At 46.4% G+C, this 16449-nt stretch overlaps 1 protein-coding gene across 1 annotated transcript in view; it reads right to left on the bottom strand.

Moving 5' to 3' along the window:
* Nucleotides 1-16449, bottom strand: part of LOC121278115 (dynein heavy chain 8, axonemal-like) — a 1831678-nt gene that overhangs the window by 1211966 nt on the left and 603263 nt on the right. The window contains exon 26 of the mRNA XM_041188200.1: nucleotides 7822-7906. Within this exon, the coding sequence (XP_041044134.1) occupies nucleotides 7822-7906 (85 nt within the window). The remainder of the gene's footprint in view (nucleotides 1-7821; nucleotides 7907-16449) is intronic.

The following is a 16449-nucleotide window of genomic DNA, read 5'->3' as shown; positions in this document are numbered from 1 at the left end:
CATTTGCACATTAAGGATAACTTCCAACATTGTTGCATGGCACTACCACCATGCTAAATTGGATAGATTTCTAACAGATCTAACAACTCAAAGCTGGGCATCCATGAGGTGCTGTGGGCCATTAGCAGCAGCAGAACTATACTCAACCATAATCTGTAACCTCATGGCCCAGCATATCCCCCACTCTACTATTACCACCAAGCCATGGATCAACCCCAGTTCAATGAAAAGCACAAGGGGGCATGCCAGAAGCCAAATCAGATGTCAAACTGGTGAAGCTACAATACAGGCCTGCTTCTGTGCCAAACAGTATAAGCAGCAAGTAATAGACAGGGCTAAGTGATTCAACGGATCAGATCTAAGTTCTGCAGTCCTGCCACATCCAATGGTGAATGGTAGAAGACAATTAAACATCTCACTGGAGGAGGATCCACAAGTACCCCCATTCTCAATGATGGGGGAGCCCAGCACGAGTGCAAAAATTAAGGCTGAAGCATTCGAAACAATCTTCTGCCAGAAGTGCCTAGTGAATGATCCATCTCGGCCTCCTCTGGAAGTCCTCAGCATCACAGGTACCAGTCTTCAGCCAATTCGATTCACTCTACATGATATCAAGAAACGATTGAAGGCACTGAATACTGCAATGGCTATGGGCCCTGACAATATTTCGGCAACAGTAGTGAAGACTTGTGCTGCAGAACTTGCCACGCCAATAGCCAAGCTGTTCCAATATAGCTACAACACTGGCATCTACCCGGTTTTGTGGAAAATTACCCAGATATGTCTGGTCCACAAAAAGCAGGACATATCCAAACCAGCAAATTACTGCCCTATCATTCAACACTTGACCTTCAGTAAAAAGTGATGGCAGGGGCCATCAACAGTGCTATGAAGTGGCACTTGCTTAACAATAACCTGCTCACTGACACCCAATTTGGATTCTGCCAAGATCACTCAGCTACTGACCTTATTACAGCCTTGGTTCAAACATGGACAAAAGAGCTGAACTCCAGAGGTGAGCTGAGAGTAACTGCCCTTGACATCAAAGCAACATTTGCCTGAGTTTGGCATCAAGGAGTCCTTGCAAAACTGGAGTCAATGGAAATCAGGGGGAAAACTCTCTTCTGGCTGGATTTATACATCGCAAAAAGGAAGACGGTTGTGGTTGTTGGAGGTCAATCATATCAGTTGCAGGACATCACTGCAGGAGTTCCTCAGGGTAGTGTCCTAGGCCTGATCATCTTCAGCTGTTTCATCAATGACCTTCCTTCCATCATAAGGACAGAAGTGGGGATGTTCGCTGATGATTGCACAATGTTCAGCACCATTCGGGACTTCTCAGGTACTGAAGTAGGCCATGTATGAATACAGCAACTCCTGGACAATATCCAGGCTTGGGCTAACAAGTGGAAGTAACATTTGCGCCACACAAGTGCCAGGCATTGACTATCTCCAACAAGAGAGAATCCAACCATTGCCCCTTGATATTCAATGGCATTACCATCACTGAATTCCCCACTGTCAACATTCTGGGGGCAACCATTGACCAGAAACTGAACTGGACTAGCCAGATAAATACTGTTACTACAAGAGCAGGTCAGAGGCTAGGAATCCTGTGGGGTATAATTCACCTCCTGACTCCCCAAAGCCACGAGTGTGATGGAATACTCTCCACTTGTCTGGTTGAGTGCAGCTCGAACAACACTCAAGGACACCATCTAAGACAAAGCAGCCTGCTTGATTGGCAACTCTTCCACAAACATTCACACCCTCCACCACCGACGAACAGTGGCAGCAGTGTGCACCATCAACAAGATGCACTGCAGAACCAGCCATCCAGCCAACTGAGCTAACTGACCCCCAAGATGCACTGCAGAAACTCAGCAAGGCTCCTTTGAGGCAGCACATTCCAAAATCACAACCACTCCCATCTAAAAGGATAAGGGCAGCAGATAAATGGGAACACCATCACCTGGAAGTTCCCCTCCAAGCCACTCACCATCCTGACTTGGGAATATATAGCTATTCCTTCACTGTCACTGGGTCAAAATCCTGGAACTCCCTCCCTAACAGCACTGTGGGTGTACCTACACCACATGGACTCCAGTGGTTCAAGAAGGCAGCTCACCACCAATTAGCAATGCTGCTTTAAGCGAAACCAACTTAGCAGAGGGGGGCCATCTAAAAGAGCTATCATTAGGCTACATATCCTTCTGGATAGGCAAGCTCAAGAGTGAGAGGCGAGAGGCAGGTGTAGGCTTTATTATTGAATCAGACATTTGCAAAAAGTTTGGATATCAAGAAAATATTCTATGGGGAGCCAACCCTATTGCATTTACTCCACATAGGACATACTCATTGTGATGGGGGAATGTAAGGGTATAGGAGCTGACCATCAGGCTTGGGATGCTTTCCTGAAGAAGGAAGATATGAAAAATGCAACACCAATGCCATGATTCTCCTGAGTCTTTGCATCCAATGAAATATGTCAATTGCAAATACCATTTTGAGAGAGAAAGAAAAGTGCAAAAACACTTTTATGCACTCAAGAGGTAAAACCTGGCTTTATCATCACCTGACAGAGTAACATAAAAGATCAACAGAGTTGTGAGAGGAGCAGAATGCTCTGCATACCAGGGGATGTAATGCTCCAAGATGAAATTTACCATCTCACCAAAAAGAAGACCAACATGTATTAGACCTCCAAGAAAGCTAGGTGTGCAAAAGTTGACATCTGTACAATGCTGTCAGGCTCAGTCTTGGTTTTCTGAAGAAGATACAAATGATGATGTTAGTCAACCTTCAAATCAAAGATCCTGGAAGCTGCCAATGTTGTCCTGAGAACATAAAAAAATAAACATCACGATTGATACAATGAAAAAGATGATCAAATTAATGAAGTGTTACAGGAGAAAAATGCAGCGTCTGCAGCAAGGCTGGGAAACAAAGAAACATCCACTAAGAAATCATTCAAGGAGAGCAAAAGGAACCTGCAACAGAAGCTGTGTAGAATGCAAGTTCTATGGTGGTCCAAACAAGTCAGAAAGCTTCAAGTCTATTCTGATCAACACATGAGGATTTTCTATAAAACCCTGAAGACTGTGTATGATCCTCCTTCATGTGGCTACTTACTTGTTCTCAGCACTGACAGGAAATCTCTCCTAATGGACAGGAATTATTAAAAACCACTGGGATGAGCACTATTGGGTGTGCTTCACTGCTCATCCACCATAAATGGGGTAGCTATGACAAGCTTCCAGATTGTCCAAGTATGAAAATCTGGATAGAAAACCCTCTTTGACAATGCCATCAAACTCACATAATTATATCACCGAATATGGGATGAACAAACCAGGAGTGAAGGATGCCATGTTTGTTCACTTGTCCCAAATGAAAAGGACAAAATTCCGTCTGTGACAACCACAGAGGAATCTCGCTGCCTGTGATAGCTGGTAGGATTCTAGCAAAGTTTCTACTCAGCAGACTAGTAAGCCAGTGTACTGCCAGGAAGTCAAAGTGGGCTCAGGAAAGGTAGCAGTACTTTCGATATGATCTTTGCCTTTTAGCAAATGTAAGAGAAAATTCACGAACAACATATGGGACTCCACTGTGCCTTTGTTGACCGGATAAAGTCATTCGATACAGTAAATATAGAGACCCTGTAGAAAGTCCTCGCCAAATTTGGATGTGTGATAAAGCTGTAAATCTGATATATGAGTTTCATAACGATGGATTGAGTTGCAGACAGTGGTGAGTTCACTAACCTCTTTGATGCAACAAATGGCGTGACACAGGAGTGTATCAAGGCCCCTGTGTGCTTCAGTAAATTATTTGCTGCCATGATTTCTGGGGCATTTGATAGAAATGTTGATGGAATATACATCCAATTCAGAACAGGTGACAATCTCTTCAACCTAAGATTACTGAAATCCTCAACCAAGGCATTAGAGAAGATGAAACAGGAATTGTTGTTTGGCGATGACTGTGCCCTCATGTCACACTCTGAGCATGGCCTTCAAAGGATCATGGACTGTTTTTCAAAAGAAGCTGATAATTATGGACCAACCATCAGCTTAAGGAAGACAGAGATAGTTCACCAACCACCAACAAACTCTGACTATACCCAATTGTCTATTACTATCAATGACACAACCCTGAAAATTGTAGATAACTTTACCTACTTTGGAAGCACAATCTCCAGAAATACCTGCACTCAAAATGTGGTAGTAAATAGAATTGCCAGACTAAGTTCAGCATTTGCCCATTTATGCATGCAACTGTGCAGGAAATGAGATATCAAATTTACAACAAAAATTGCTGTGTACAAAGCTGTTGTAATACCTACCTGCTTGTGAGGTATGAACCATCTACTTCAGAAATACTAAGCACTTGGACAGGTTCCACGTGAGATGCATTCGGAACATCATGGGCATCAAATGGGAGGAAAAAGTGTCCAATTCTGAGGTACTTCAAAGAACAGAAACGTCTGGAACTGAAGCGCTCATCATTAGAGCCCAGCTCAGATGGTTATCTAGCACTTATAACTGATGATAAAAAAATCCCAAAAACGATCGTATATTCACAAGTCAGGAGTGTGATGGAACACTCCCCACTTGCCTGGATGAGTGCAGCTCCCACAATACTCAAGAAGCTTGACACCGTCCAGGACAAAGCAGCCTGCTTGATTGGCACCACATCTACAAACATTCACTGCCTCCACCACCGTTGCACAGTAACAGTGATGTGTACCATCTACAAGATGGTAGACATTCCATCACTGCACTGCAGGAATTCACCAAAGCTCCTTAGAAAGCACCAAACCCACAACCACTACCATCTAGAAGGACAAGGGATAATGAGATGCAAATGAATTCAATTTAATTTGCTGACGTTCAACGATGGGAAATGCAGCCCACCATTGACAGGGGGAGGGGACAATTGCTTCCTGGATTCACGCCATTGAGGAACGCCTAAAGCTGTGTTGCAAGATTTTCCTATCATGTACTGAAAGTGCCTGTCACGATTGGCTGCAGAAAATCCCAGGCCGTGGCTTTTTAAAAATTCTTTAAAGGGATGTCAGTGTTGCTGACAAGGCCAGCATTTATTGCCTACCCTTGATAAGGTGGTCGTGAGTTGCCTTCTTGAACTGAAGTCAGGACGGTGTGTAGCTTTTAGGGGAACTTGCAGGAGGTAGTGTTCCCATGCATCTGCTGCCATTACCCTTCTAGGTGGTTGAGAATGTACTGTCGAAGGAGCCTTGGTGAGTTGCTGCAGTGCATCTTGTAGATGGTATGCACTGCTGCCACTGTGCATTGGTGATGGAGGGAGTGGATAGTGGCTGGGGTGCCAATCATGTAGGCAGATTATTCCTGGATGGTGTCAGGTTTCTTGAGTCTTTTTGGAGCTGCACTCATCCAGGCAGGTAGGGAGTATTGCCGCACACTCTTGACTTCTACCTTGTAAATGGTGGACAGGGAACCAGAAGATGTGTTAGTCTCCCAGAATTCTCAGATTCTGACCTGCTGTCATAGCCAACATATTTATATGGCTGGTCCAGTTCAGTTTCTGGTCAACTGTAACCCCCAGGATGTTGATAGAGGGGGATTCAGCAACAGTAATGACATTGAATGTCAAGGGTGGATGGTTAGATTCTCTCTTGTTAGAGGTGGTCATGCCTGGCACTTGTGCGCCACGAATGTTACTTGCCACTTATCAGCCAAAGCCTGAATATTGACCAGGTCTTTCTGCATATAGGCACCAGCTGCTTCGGTATCTGATGAGTCGCAAATGGTGCTGAATGTTGTGCAATCATCAGCGAACATTCCCACTTCAGACCTTATGATGGAAGGAAGGTCATTGATGAAGCAGCTGAAGATGGTTGGACCTAGGACACTACCCTGAGGAATACCTACCGTGATGTCCTGGGACTGAGATGATTGACCTCCAACAACTACAGCCATCTTCTTTTGTGCAAGGTAAGACTCCAAACAGCGGAGAATTTTCTCACAATTCCCATTGACTTCAGTTTTGCTAGGGGTCCTTGATGCTATACTCAGTCAAACGCTGCCTTGATGTCAGGGGCAGTCTCTCACATCTCACCTCTGCAGTTCAGCTCTTTTGTACATGTTTGGATGAGGGCTTTAGTGAGATCAGGAACTAAGTGGCCCTGGCAGAACCCAAACTGAGCATCAGTGAGACAGGTAATTGCTGACTAAGTGCCATGTGATAACACTGTCAACGATACTTTCCATCACTTTGCTGATGATCGAGAAGAGACTGATGAGACCATAATTGTCATGGTAGGATTTGTCCTGCTTTTTGCGAACAGGACATACCTGGGCAGTTCTCCACACTTTTTAAAAATTCATCCACGGGATGTGGACGTCGCTAGATAGGCAAGCTTATTGTGCATCTCTAATTGCCCTTGAGAAGGTGGTGGTGAGCTGCCTTCTTGAACCACTGCAGTCCATGTGGTGTAGGTACACCCACTGTACTGTTAGGGAGGGAGTTCCAGGATTTTGACCCAGTGACAGTGAAGGAACGGTGACATATTTCCAAGTCAGGCTGGTAGTGGCTTGGAGGGGAACTTGCAGGTGGCAGTGTTAACCATCTATCTACTGCCCTTGTCCTTCTCAATGGTAGTGGTCATGGGCTTTTAAGGTGCTGTCTATGGAGGCTTGCAGTGCATCTTGTAGATGGTACACATTGCTGCCACTGTGCACGGTGGTGGAGGGAGTGAATGTTTGTGGGTGGGATGCCAATCAAGCAGGCTGCTTTGTCCTGGACAGTGTCAACCTTCTTGAGTGTTGGTAGAGCTGAACTCATCCAGGCAAGTGGGGAGTATTCCATCACATTCCTGACTTGTGCCTTGTAGATGGTGGACAGGCTTTGGGGAGTCAGGAGGTGAGTTACTCGCCACAGGATTTCTCATCTCTGACCTGCTCTTGTAACCGCAGTATTTATACGGCTAATCAAGTTCAGTTTCAGGTCAATGGTAACACCTGGGATGTTGGGTGTGGGGGGATTCATTCAGTGATGGCAATGCCTTTGAACGTCAACGGGCAATGGTTAGATTTTCTCTTGTTGGAGAAGGTCATTGCCTGAGGTCAAGTATGTTTTTCCCTCTTGTTGGCTTCCACACCACCTGCCGCAGACCCAATCTAGCAGCTATGTCCTTTAGGGCTCAGCCAGTTCGGACTGTGGTGGTGGTACTGAGCCACTTTTGGTGATGGACATTGAAGTCCCCCACCCGGAGTACATTCTATGCCCTTGCCACCCTTGGTGTTTCTCCTAACTAGTGTTCAACATGGAGGAGAACAGATTCCTCAGCTGAGAGGGGCAGTACATTGTGATCAGCAGGAGGTTTCCTTGCCCATATTTGACTTGATGCCGTGAGACTTCATGGGGTCTGGAGTCAAGGTAAAGGACTCCCAGGGTAACTTCCTTCCAGCTGTCTACCACTGTACCACCACCACTACTGGTTCTGTCCTGCTGGTGGGACAGAACATACCCAGGGATGGTGATGGTAGTTTCTGGGACATAATCTGTAAGGTATGCAATCGTGACTTCCCCACCTCCACAAACTAACTGAGGGCTAGATGCTCTCAGGGCATCTGCAATTGTGCTGGTCTGAAAAAATGATCTGCATCAAAATGTCTGTTCTTGTGGTCAGGGATTCAAAATGGCTCAGTCCTCTGCATTGCTGCAATGTATGGGCTGACAGCTGTCTAAATGTCAGAATTGACCACAGTAAATTTTGAATAGATGCTATCATCCTTTAAAATGTTCCACATATCAAAATGCATTGCAATAATAACATACCACATTTGGAATTGCCAAGTGCACTTCAGCCTTCAAAAAAGGAGCAAACTCTTCAACATTGTTTGAGTAGCCATATAGTCCTCTTCTGCCTGATGTGCTGAATCAAATAATATGTGTACACATATAAAAAAGGTTTTAAAATGTAAGTCAATGTGACATGATACACTTATAACTTTGCTAGTATCTTGTTTTCCCAAGGCTTCCATGCCAAAATGAAGTTTTGACTCCCAATTACAGTGAAGGGAACCACTCTAGAATTTATCCTACCTCTACTTTCACTTACTTGAGTGGAGAGAGAGCGGGTCTGTGAGGGAGCACTGAGAAATGGGAGCAGATAAATACAGAATGAGGCTTGGGGCCGTCACTTTCACTTACCTTCAGGGAGCGGAGAGGAACCTTCAGAAGTCAGTGTCCATTGACTGAATTTGAAAAAAATCAAACATTGACATCACAGGAAATCAAACAGTGATTTCACAAATTGATTGGCTGGTGAGTAACTGCTATTAGAGAGTGTTTGTAAATAGTTAGTTTAGTATACTGCTATTAGGGTGCATGTGTAAAGTTCTGGAAATCAGGAAAATATTTTTAAAAAGTCAATACACCCAAAGCAGCTAGGGTCACAAGAAGAAGGAAAGTAAGAAGCTGGTGAGTCTATCATTTAATTTTATTTTAAAGTGGTCAGGTTTATTGTATTACTAAAAGTTAAATTAGTACACTAAATGGTGGCGAGGACAGGCATTTATTAAAAATTACAAAAATAATTAATTAATTAAACCTCAATAAGGATGGCAGGTGATATATTGCAGCTGCAATTTGTGGGACTCATGGACACCAGCATGAGCAAGGCAAACACATCTGCAGTAAGTGTCTATAGCTCGAGGAGCTTTGGCTTAAGAGTCAATGAGCTGGAGGCTCAGCTACAGACACAGCGTTTCATCATGAGGGGGAAAGTTACCCAGACACTTTGTTCCAGAAGACAGTCACACCCCTTCGTATAGGGTATTCTGATTTGGTCAGCGGTCAGGGACAGGAAGATATCGCTGCAACTGAGGAAGGTATAGGTATTAAGAAGGCAGGCGTAGAGGAGCCTCAGCCCCTGCAATTTTCCAACAGGTTTGGGATTCTTTTACCATGTTTGGATGACAGCTGGGGTTGCAGGGCAGATAAGCCAACTGACCATGGCATTCTGGTACAGGAAGCCATTCAAGTGAGGAGAGTAAATAGAAATGCAATGGTCATAGGGGACAGTATAATCAGGGGGTTAGACACAGTTCTCTGTAGCCAGGGTGAGAGTCCAGAAGGCTGTGTTGCCTGCCCAGTGCTAGGGTTTAGGACATCTGTTTGGGACTGCAGAGGAACTTGCAGTAGGAGCAGGTAGGACCCAGTTGTTGTGGCCTGCGCAGGTTCCAATGATAACATTAGGACTAGGAAAGAGCAGCTGAGAGTTAAATCCAAAAGCAGAATCACAAAGATAATAATCTCTGGATTATTACCTGAGCCACAAGCAAATTGGTGCAAGTTAAGTTAGATTAGGGAGTTGAATGCATGGGGCAAAGATTGTTATGGGAATAATGTGTTTCAATTCATGGGGCGCTGGAAGCAGTACTGGGGAAAATGAGAGCTATACTGTTAGGAGAGTCTTCATCTGAACTATGCTGGGACCAGTGTTCTAGCGAGTTTTATAACTAGGGCGGTTGAGAGGATTTTAAACTGAATATGGGGGGACAGATCGCATGGGGAAGATGTGGTAAATTAAAAGGAAAGGACACTGAGTAAAAATGTTTTCCCTTATGTCAGCAATGTTTCTCCTACTAGATACCTTAAATTGATGTTTTCTGGTTCTCGATCCTACCACCAATGGGAACAGGTTCTCCCTATCTACTCTGTCCAGATCCCTTATGATTTTGAAAACTTTTTATCAAATCTCCTCTCAATCTCTCTTCTCCAAGGACAACAACCCCAGCTCTTCCAATCTATTCTCGTGGCTGAAGTTCCTTACTGTGAAATTATTCTCCTAAGTCTTTTCTGCACCTCCTCTGATGCCTTCACATCCTTGCTAAAGTGTTGTGGCAAGAATTGGACACACTACTCCAATTGAGGCCAAGCCAGGATTTTATATAGGTTAAACATAGCTTCTATGCTTTTGTGGTCTATGCCACTATTTATAAAACCCAGGATCCCATATGCTTTATTAACTTTCATAACTTGCCCTGCCACCTCAATAATTTGTACACATATACTCTGTTACAGTCCCCTTAAAGAATGATAACTTAAAATAAGTTAATTAAATTTCAAGTGGCTGACTGGATGGATCACACACAAGATTTCAAGTTGAAATATGACTATTCACGAATTCTGACATTCCTAACATCTCCCTGTGACTAGGCGGCTAACAGTCTATCCATTGTCAGCACAACTGTCCAGGTCATTGCTTACAGGTGTGCATGTCATAACATTTAGGTTGGCAATGGAAAAGGACAGGAAACAATCCAGAGTAAGAATGATTAACTAACTACAATGCGATAAGAATGGATCTGAGCCAGAAAAATTGGAATCAAAGTTTGGCAGATGACTCAACAATGGGCTGCCTTTAAGGGAGAGATAGTTTAGGCACAGTTAAGGTATATTTCCACGAAGGGCAAACAAATCCAGAGTTCCCTTGGATGAGAAAGGAGGTAAAAATTAAGATGAAACTGATAAATTATGCTTTTGACAGGAGGATAATGCAACTGAGAACCAGGCCAAATATAGAAGGTTCAGAGGGGAATTGAAAAAAAGCAAATCTGTTACGTGGCACTTAATTCAAGACTTTTTGTAAGACCATGTATATCACATCAACCACATGACACTTATCAACCCTCTCTGTTACCTCATCAAAAAATCAAGCAAGTTACTTAAACACAATTTGCCCTTAACAAATTCACACTGGCTTTCCTTATTAATCCACATTTGTCCAAGTAAATGTTTATTTTTTCTTAAATAATGATTCTCCCATCGCTTTGACAGATGGGCATTCAGCAAAAGAAAAAGATGATACGTTTACAATCTTGGTTGATGTCATCTCCTGTGTGACATTTGGCCAAGTCTTAATTCTGTAATGAAATCCAACTTAGCTTCTACTGGAGTGGAACAGGGAAATGCAAATCCTCACAGACCTCAGGAGTATTGTATATGTGCAGGCCAAGAGTGGATGACATATGTGCCATTCAGCATCTGAAATCCTTCAGGGCAAGGACACAGGACACAGGCTCAGACCCCGCACAAAAAGAAAACGGCATGAAAACAGGATCATATGACCGGTAGCAGAGCACCATATTCAGAGAACAGTCCCAGACAGGGACAGGAAGAGGGGACAGGGAGAGGTCTGAAAGGAAGAGGGAACAGGGAGAGATCCCAGTTAAGAAGAGTGGCCGAGAAAGAGGATCCAAGTGAAAAAAAAGGGTTGCGGTTTGAAAGGGCTCAGAAGAAGCCCTGATGATTGAAGAAAGCAGCAAAAGGTTGGTGTTTCCGTGCTGCAGGCCTTGGGGCACAGGAAAACCTTAGGAGCGGTACTGTTCTGCTCAGCATGGCTGAAGAGCTGATGTTGTGCTTGTGAGTTGGTGATGGAGTTGGGAGTCTAGGGGAACGGAGTCTCGGGAGACGAGACTGAAACCCTGTGAGGTGAGCTGTTGTTGAGGCCATCTGAGTTGGAGCAACTTCTGGACAGAATTCCAAGGTGAGATCTTCGAAGATGAAGATTGGAATCCCTCATGAGAGAGACAGGGGGTGGGATGGCCCAGATTTGCACTAATATAGTAGCAGGCAGGAAAAAGGGCGTTTTACCAGTTGGCTGCAATGAAGGGTTTTTGAACCGTATTGTCCCATTCCAGCCTCACTAATTACGCATCCCTGACACGGGGTCACTGGCAGGGCATCCTCTGATTTGCCCACCCCGTCATCACCTCAGTTCTTCAGTAAACTAGGTTCCACATTTAAATGCCGCTCCTGCAAAGAGTTAGCGCTCTTCAAGGGTTAGGAAGCTGCTGGGAACTAATGGCTGCCCTCAGATTTAGCAATGTGTCCCTGAAGCACCTATTGGATGCAATGGAGGCCCATTGTGATGTCCTGTATCCCCACTCTGGGCAATGGCCAACAAGCAAAGTCACCAATCCAGCATGAGAGGCGGTGGCACTAGTGGTCAGTGTCAACACTCTGCAAGAGAGGACAGCCATCCAGTGCAGGTAAAGGATGAATGATCTCATCCATTTCGCCAGGATAAGTCACTTCTCATCACTTTTAACTCAACACACTCACAAACTCATCACGTCTGCACAGGGATCTCACACCTCAAGGGACAAGACCACTAACTCCCACACACACCCTCATATTTCCATCAGGTTCATATCCTCTGGAGCTCACATCCTCATCCTGTCCATGGCTCCGCTGACCACACAAACACCATGAAGTGCCATGCATCCTGTGCTGACATCATCAGGGAGACGTCCCAGACCTGGGTGTGGAATGGCCCACATTAGGCCCCTCACCTACTTTGAAGAGCGTGCCATCACACAGACTGGTGATGATGTGGACCGTGCCTGCAGCGACGGTGAGGTTAGCAGCAAACACCCACGTGAGGATCCTGCATCCCATCATCCCTCTCTCAAAGAAATGGTGAGTGCTCTTTTCTCCTGATTTTGACTCTGCTGTCATGCACTAATTATCTCTAACACAAAAACATAAAATGCTGGAAAAACTCAGCAGGTCTAACGCCATACAGACTCGAAATGTTAACTCTGTTTTTCTCTCCACAGATGCTGTTCGACCTGCTGAGTTTTTCCAGCATTTTCTGTTTTTGTTTCAGATTTCCAGCATCCGCAGTATTTTATTTTTAACTAATTATCTCTACTTTGGTTGACAGGGAGCTATGCCAAGCCACCGACACCCTCAGTCAGCCAGTCCCACAGCATCATCCAGGCACAAACCTCCAGTGAAGAGGACAACTCCTCCATTGACGAGCTGGAAATAGGTAGCCTGGAAGACCCATTTCAGCGATTACCCACACCCTCCACCAGCGCACACACACACACCTCAGTGGGACCTAGATCTAGAGCAGGCTCGGGTTCACAATCTGGTGATCACTGCACGGGCATGCATCCGTAGCAGGAGGAGGCAGGTTTAGCCAAGCTCCCTGGCACTCGGGGGACGGTTGGGGAAGAGGCATTTGTGAGGTCTGAGTCATATGATGAACCTCTGGATTCGGCCTTCCAACTCACTGTGAAGAGTCAGCAGGAGAAGATCACACAGAGCTGTTAGAAGCCCTCAGAGAAGTGCATTTGCCTGCTCTCTGATGAAGTGGGGTGCACAGGTGCACATATGGAGGTCTCCATGAGAAGGATGGCAGACATCATGGAGACCCCGGTCCAGCAGAACATGGAGATGCACATAGACCTGCACATTATCGCGGTAGCTGTGGGTGTGTTCCTGCAGTGGCAATGCGAGATGGAAACGGGGCATCTTGATGTCCCTCCAGGTTCCCCTTCCCCTTGGGGAATCCGAGGAGAGGAGGAGCAGCAGCAGGACACTCCTGGGTGATCCACTGAGGAATCTCAGAGGCTGTCCGCTCCCACTGAGTCCACTTTAACTGTTATCCCCTCAACCTCATCCCCTGTCACCAAAGATGGAGCAGCTGGCCCAGAGCAGGACAGCCAAAGCAAGCCCCGGTCCCCAAGGCCTCGACACTCCAGAGGACCCATGCCAAAGTCACCAGAGGCAATAGGGCCAACCATTGCACAGGCTGTCTCTACCCTGGCTGCGGGTGTCAGGGCAGCACCTAGAAGTGGTAGACCGAGCAATGGTAAGAATTTCTGATCACAAATAGTTACAAACATGAACACATTTTGTCACTTTATAACCTGAAAATATGTTCACTTTCATTGAATAATGTGTAATGCTGTCTTCCAGCTTCATTTACAGGCTTTGCAAGTCCTCCTCCTGAATCCTTCCCATGACCAGCAGTTCAGCTGCACGCAGTTGGCCCACGAGTGATTTTGGATTGAGAAATGTGCTGGTGGAAGGGCCTTTCAGGGCCTCGTACAAACAATCTCCCACGCATGCGGAGTCTTCCTCCATCACACTCATCTCAATGTCCTGAGCATTTTCAAAGCTGCCTGCTGGTGTTCTCTTTCAGTTGTCCCTTCACTGTCACTGGGTCAAAGTCCCTCCCTTCCTAACAGCACTGTGGGTGTACCTATACCACATGGACTGCAGCGGTTCAATAAGGCAGCTCACCACTACCTTCTCAAGCGGTGGCAATAAATGCTGGCCCAGCCAGCAAAGCCCACACCCCGCGAACGAATAAAAAAAAAATCAGAGCTGACCTGCATCTCCGCCCACCCACTGATCGCATTCCCATGCAGCACATGTGCCTGCCCAACACAAGGCTCCTTTCACTTTCCATTTTATAAGATGGTTGTTTTAACGTATGTCTTCAGCCGCCCTGTCCTTTCCCCGCCCCCAGTCACCCAGGTCCTTTCCCCCATTACTGTTGGCTCCCCTGCCATTACCGTCCACCTCCTCACTGTCACCTACCAGCCAGAACCCTTTTCTTTCCAGAATGTCCAGGTGAACATGCACATTCCCCATCTTCCCAAGAATCCCACCCCCATCGACACTGACCTCCCTGACATCTTCCCTCCTGCCCCCAGGGTCCATGCCTGCCGCTGAGTCCCCAGGGGTGTCCAGCTGCCACTCTTCCTCCCTTCGGGTGTCTGGGGAACCTGGCCTGACTCCTTGAGGGGCAGGAGCACCTGGGGCAATGTCAAGGTGCCCCGTTTCCTTCTCGCGTCGCCGCTGCAGGAACCCACCCATGGTTTCCATAATGGAGTGCAGGTCTGCACACATCTCCACTTTCTGCTGGATCAGGGTCTCCATGGAGTCTGCCATCCTCTCCATGGAGACCTCCATATGCGCACATGTGGCACCACTTCATCAGGAAGCAGACAGACGCACTCCTTTGACTCACATGCCACTCTGTTGAAGGCTTCCAATAGCTCTGTGTGATGTTCCCCCACCTTCTGCTGAGTCTCCAGGATGAGTTGGAAGGCCAAATCCAGAGGTTTGTCATTTGACTCAGACCTCACAGATGCCTCTTCCCCAGCAGTACTCCAAGTACTGGGGAGCTCGGCTGAACCTACCTCCTCCTGCTGTGGACACGTGTCTGTGCAGTGACCACTAGATTGTTAACCCAAGCCTTCTCTAGTTCCAGGTCCCACCGAGGAGTGTGTCTCTGCACTGGTGGAGAGTATGGGTAAGCGTTGTGATGGGTCTTCCAGGCTGCTTGTTTCCAGTTCTTCAATGGAGGAGGAGTCCTCTTGGCTGGAGGTGAGGACGTGGATGGAGCTGTGCGACTGGCTGCCTGAGATTGTTGGTCACTTGGCAGAGCTCCTTGTGAGCCAAAGTAAAGATAATTAGCAACATGGCAGCACAGTCAAAAGCAGGAGAGATAGCACTCATAGTTGCATTGAGAGAGAGATGATGTGTTGCACGATCCTCATGAGGGTGTTCGCCACCAACCTCACCGTCGCTACAGGAGCTGTCCAAATTCTCATCAGTCAGTGCAATGGCACACTCTTCAAAGTGACCTAATGTAGGCCACTCCACTCCTGGTCTGGGACCTCAACCTGTTGATGTCAGCAGGCTTCACCTGCATGAAAACAGATGGAGAGAGTGTGAGCAGAACATATGGCACTGCATAGAATGTTTGTGTGGTGAGTGGAGACATGGATGGGATGAGGTCGCCAGCTCCAGAGGATATGAGCCTGAGGAAGATGTGACAGTGTGTGTGAGAGTTAGTGGTGTTGTTCCTTGAGATGCGAGATCCCTGTGGATATGTAATGGGTTTGTGAGTGTGAGTGTTGAAAGTGATGAAAAGAATGACTTACCCTGGCAGAACAGGTAAGACCATTCATCCTGTTGCAGCACTGCATGGCTGTCCTCTTATGCAGGGCATTGGCGCTGACCACCACTGCTGCCACTTCATATGCTGGATTGGTGATGCTGCTGCCCATCCTGTGGCCAGAGCGGCAGTAGAGGACATCATGGCGGGCCTCCATTGCGTCCAAAAGACGCTCGAGGGCCGCTCCATTAAGCCAGGGTGTTTCAGTCTTTTTGCTTTTTGGGGCCATGTCTTCTTTGCACCAGTAGTGGGCTGGAAGCACTGAGAGGCGTGCATGTGGCTGCACCTTAAATGTGGCGCACAGCGTGATCAGCAGCGAGGTAATGGCGTGGCAGGCAAATGAGAACGCACCCACCATCAAAACGACATGTTTCCTGTGAATGTATAATTAATGCAGTGGGATTGGGACGATCACAGAATCACACAGTGCAGAAGAGGTCCTTCGGCCCATCAAGTCTGCACCAACACGTGAGAAACACCTGACCTACCCACCTCATCCCATTTACCAGCACTTGGCCCATAGCCTTGAATGTTACGACGTGCCAAGTGCTCATCCAGGTACTTTTTAATACAGCGTGTGAAGCCACCATTCTGGCCTGTGGGTAAATCGTCATTGCACTTAGTGCAAATTTGGGATGATTCCGCCCATAGTCATTCATCAGATAGATAAATACAAGACAACGTAGAAAAATCCC

This window comes from Carcharodon carcharias, chromosome 5 (genome assembly GCF_017639515.1).
Source record: "Carcharodon carcharias isolate sCarCar2 chromosome 5, sCarCar2.pri, whole genome shotgun sequence".
In the NCBI taxonomy this organism is placed as follows: domain Eukaryota; kingdom Metazoa; phylum Chordata; class Chondrichthyes; order Lamniformes; family Lamnidae; genus Carcharodon; species Carcharodon carcharias.
The sequence above is the reverse complement of the archived record's forward strand: the minus strand, read 5'-3'. Positions and strand labels throughout refer to the sequence as shown.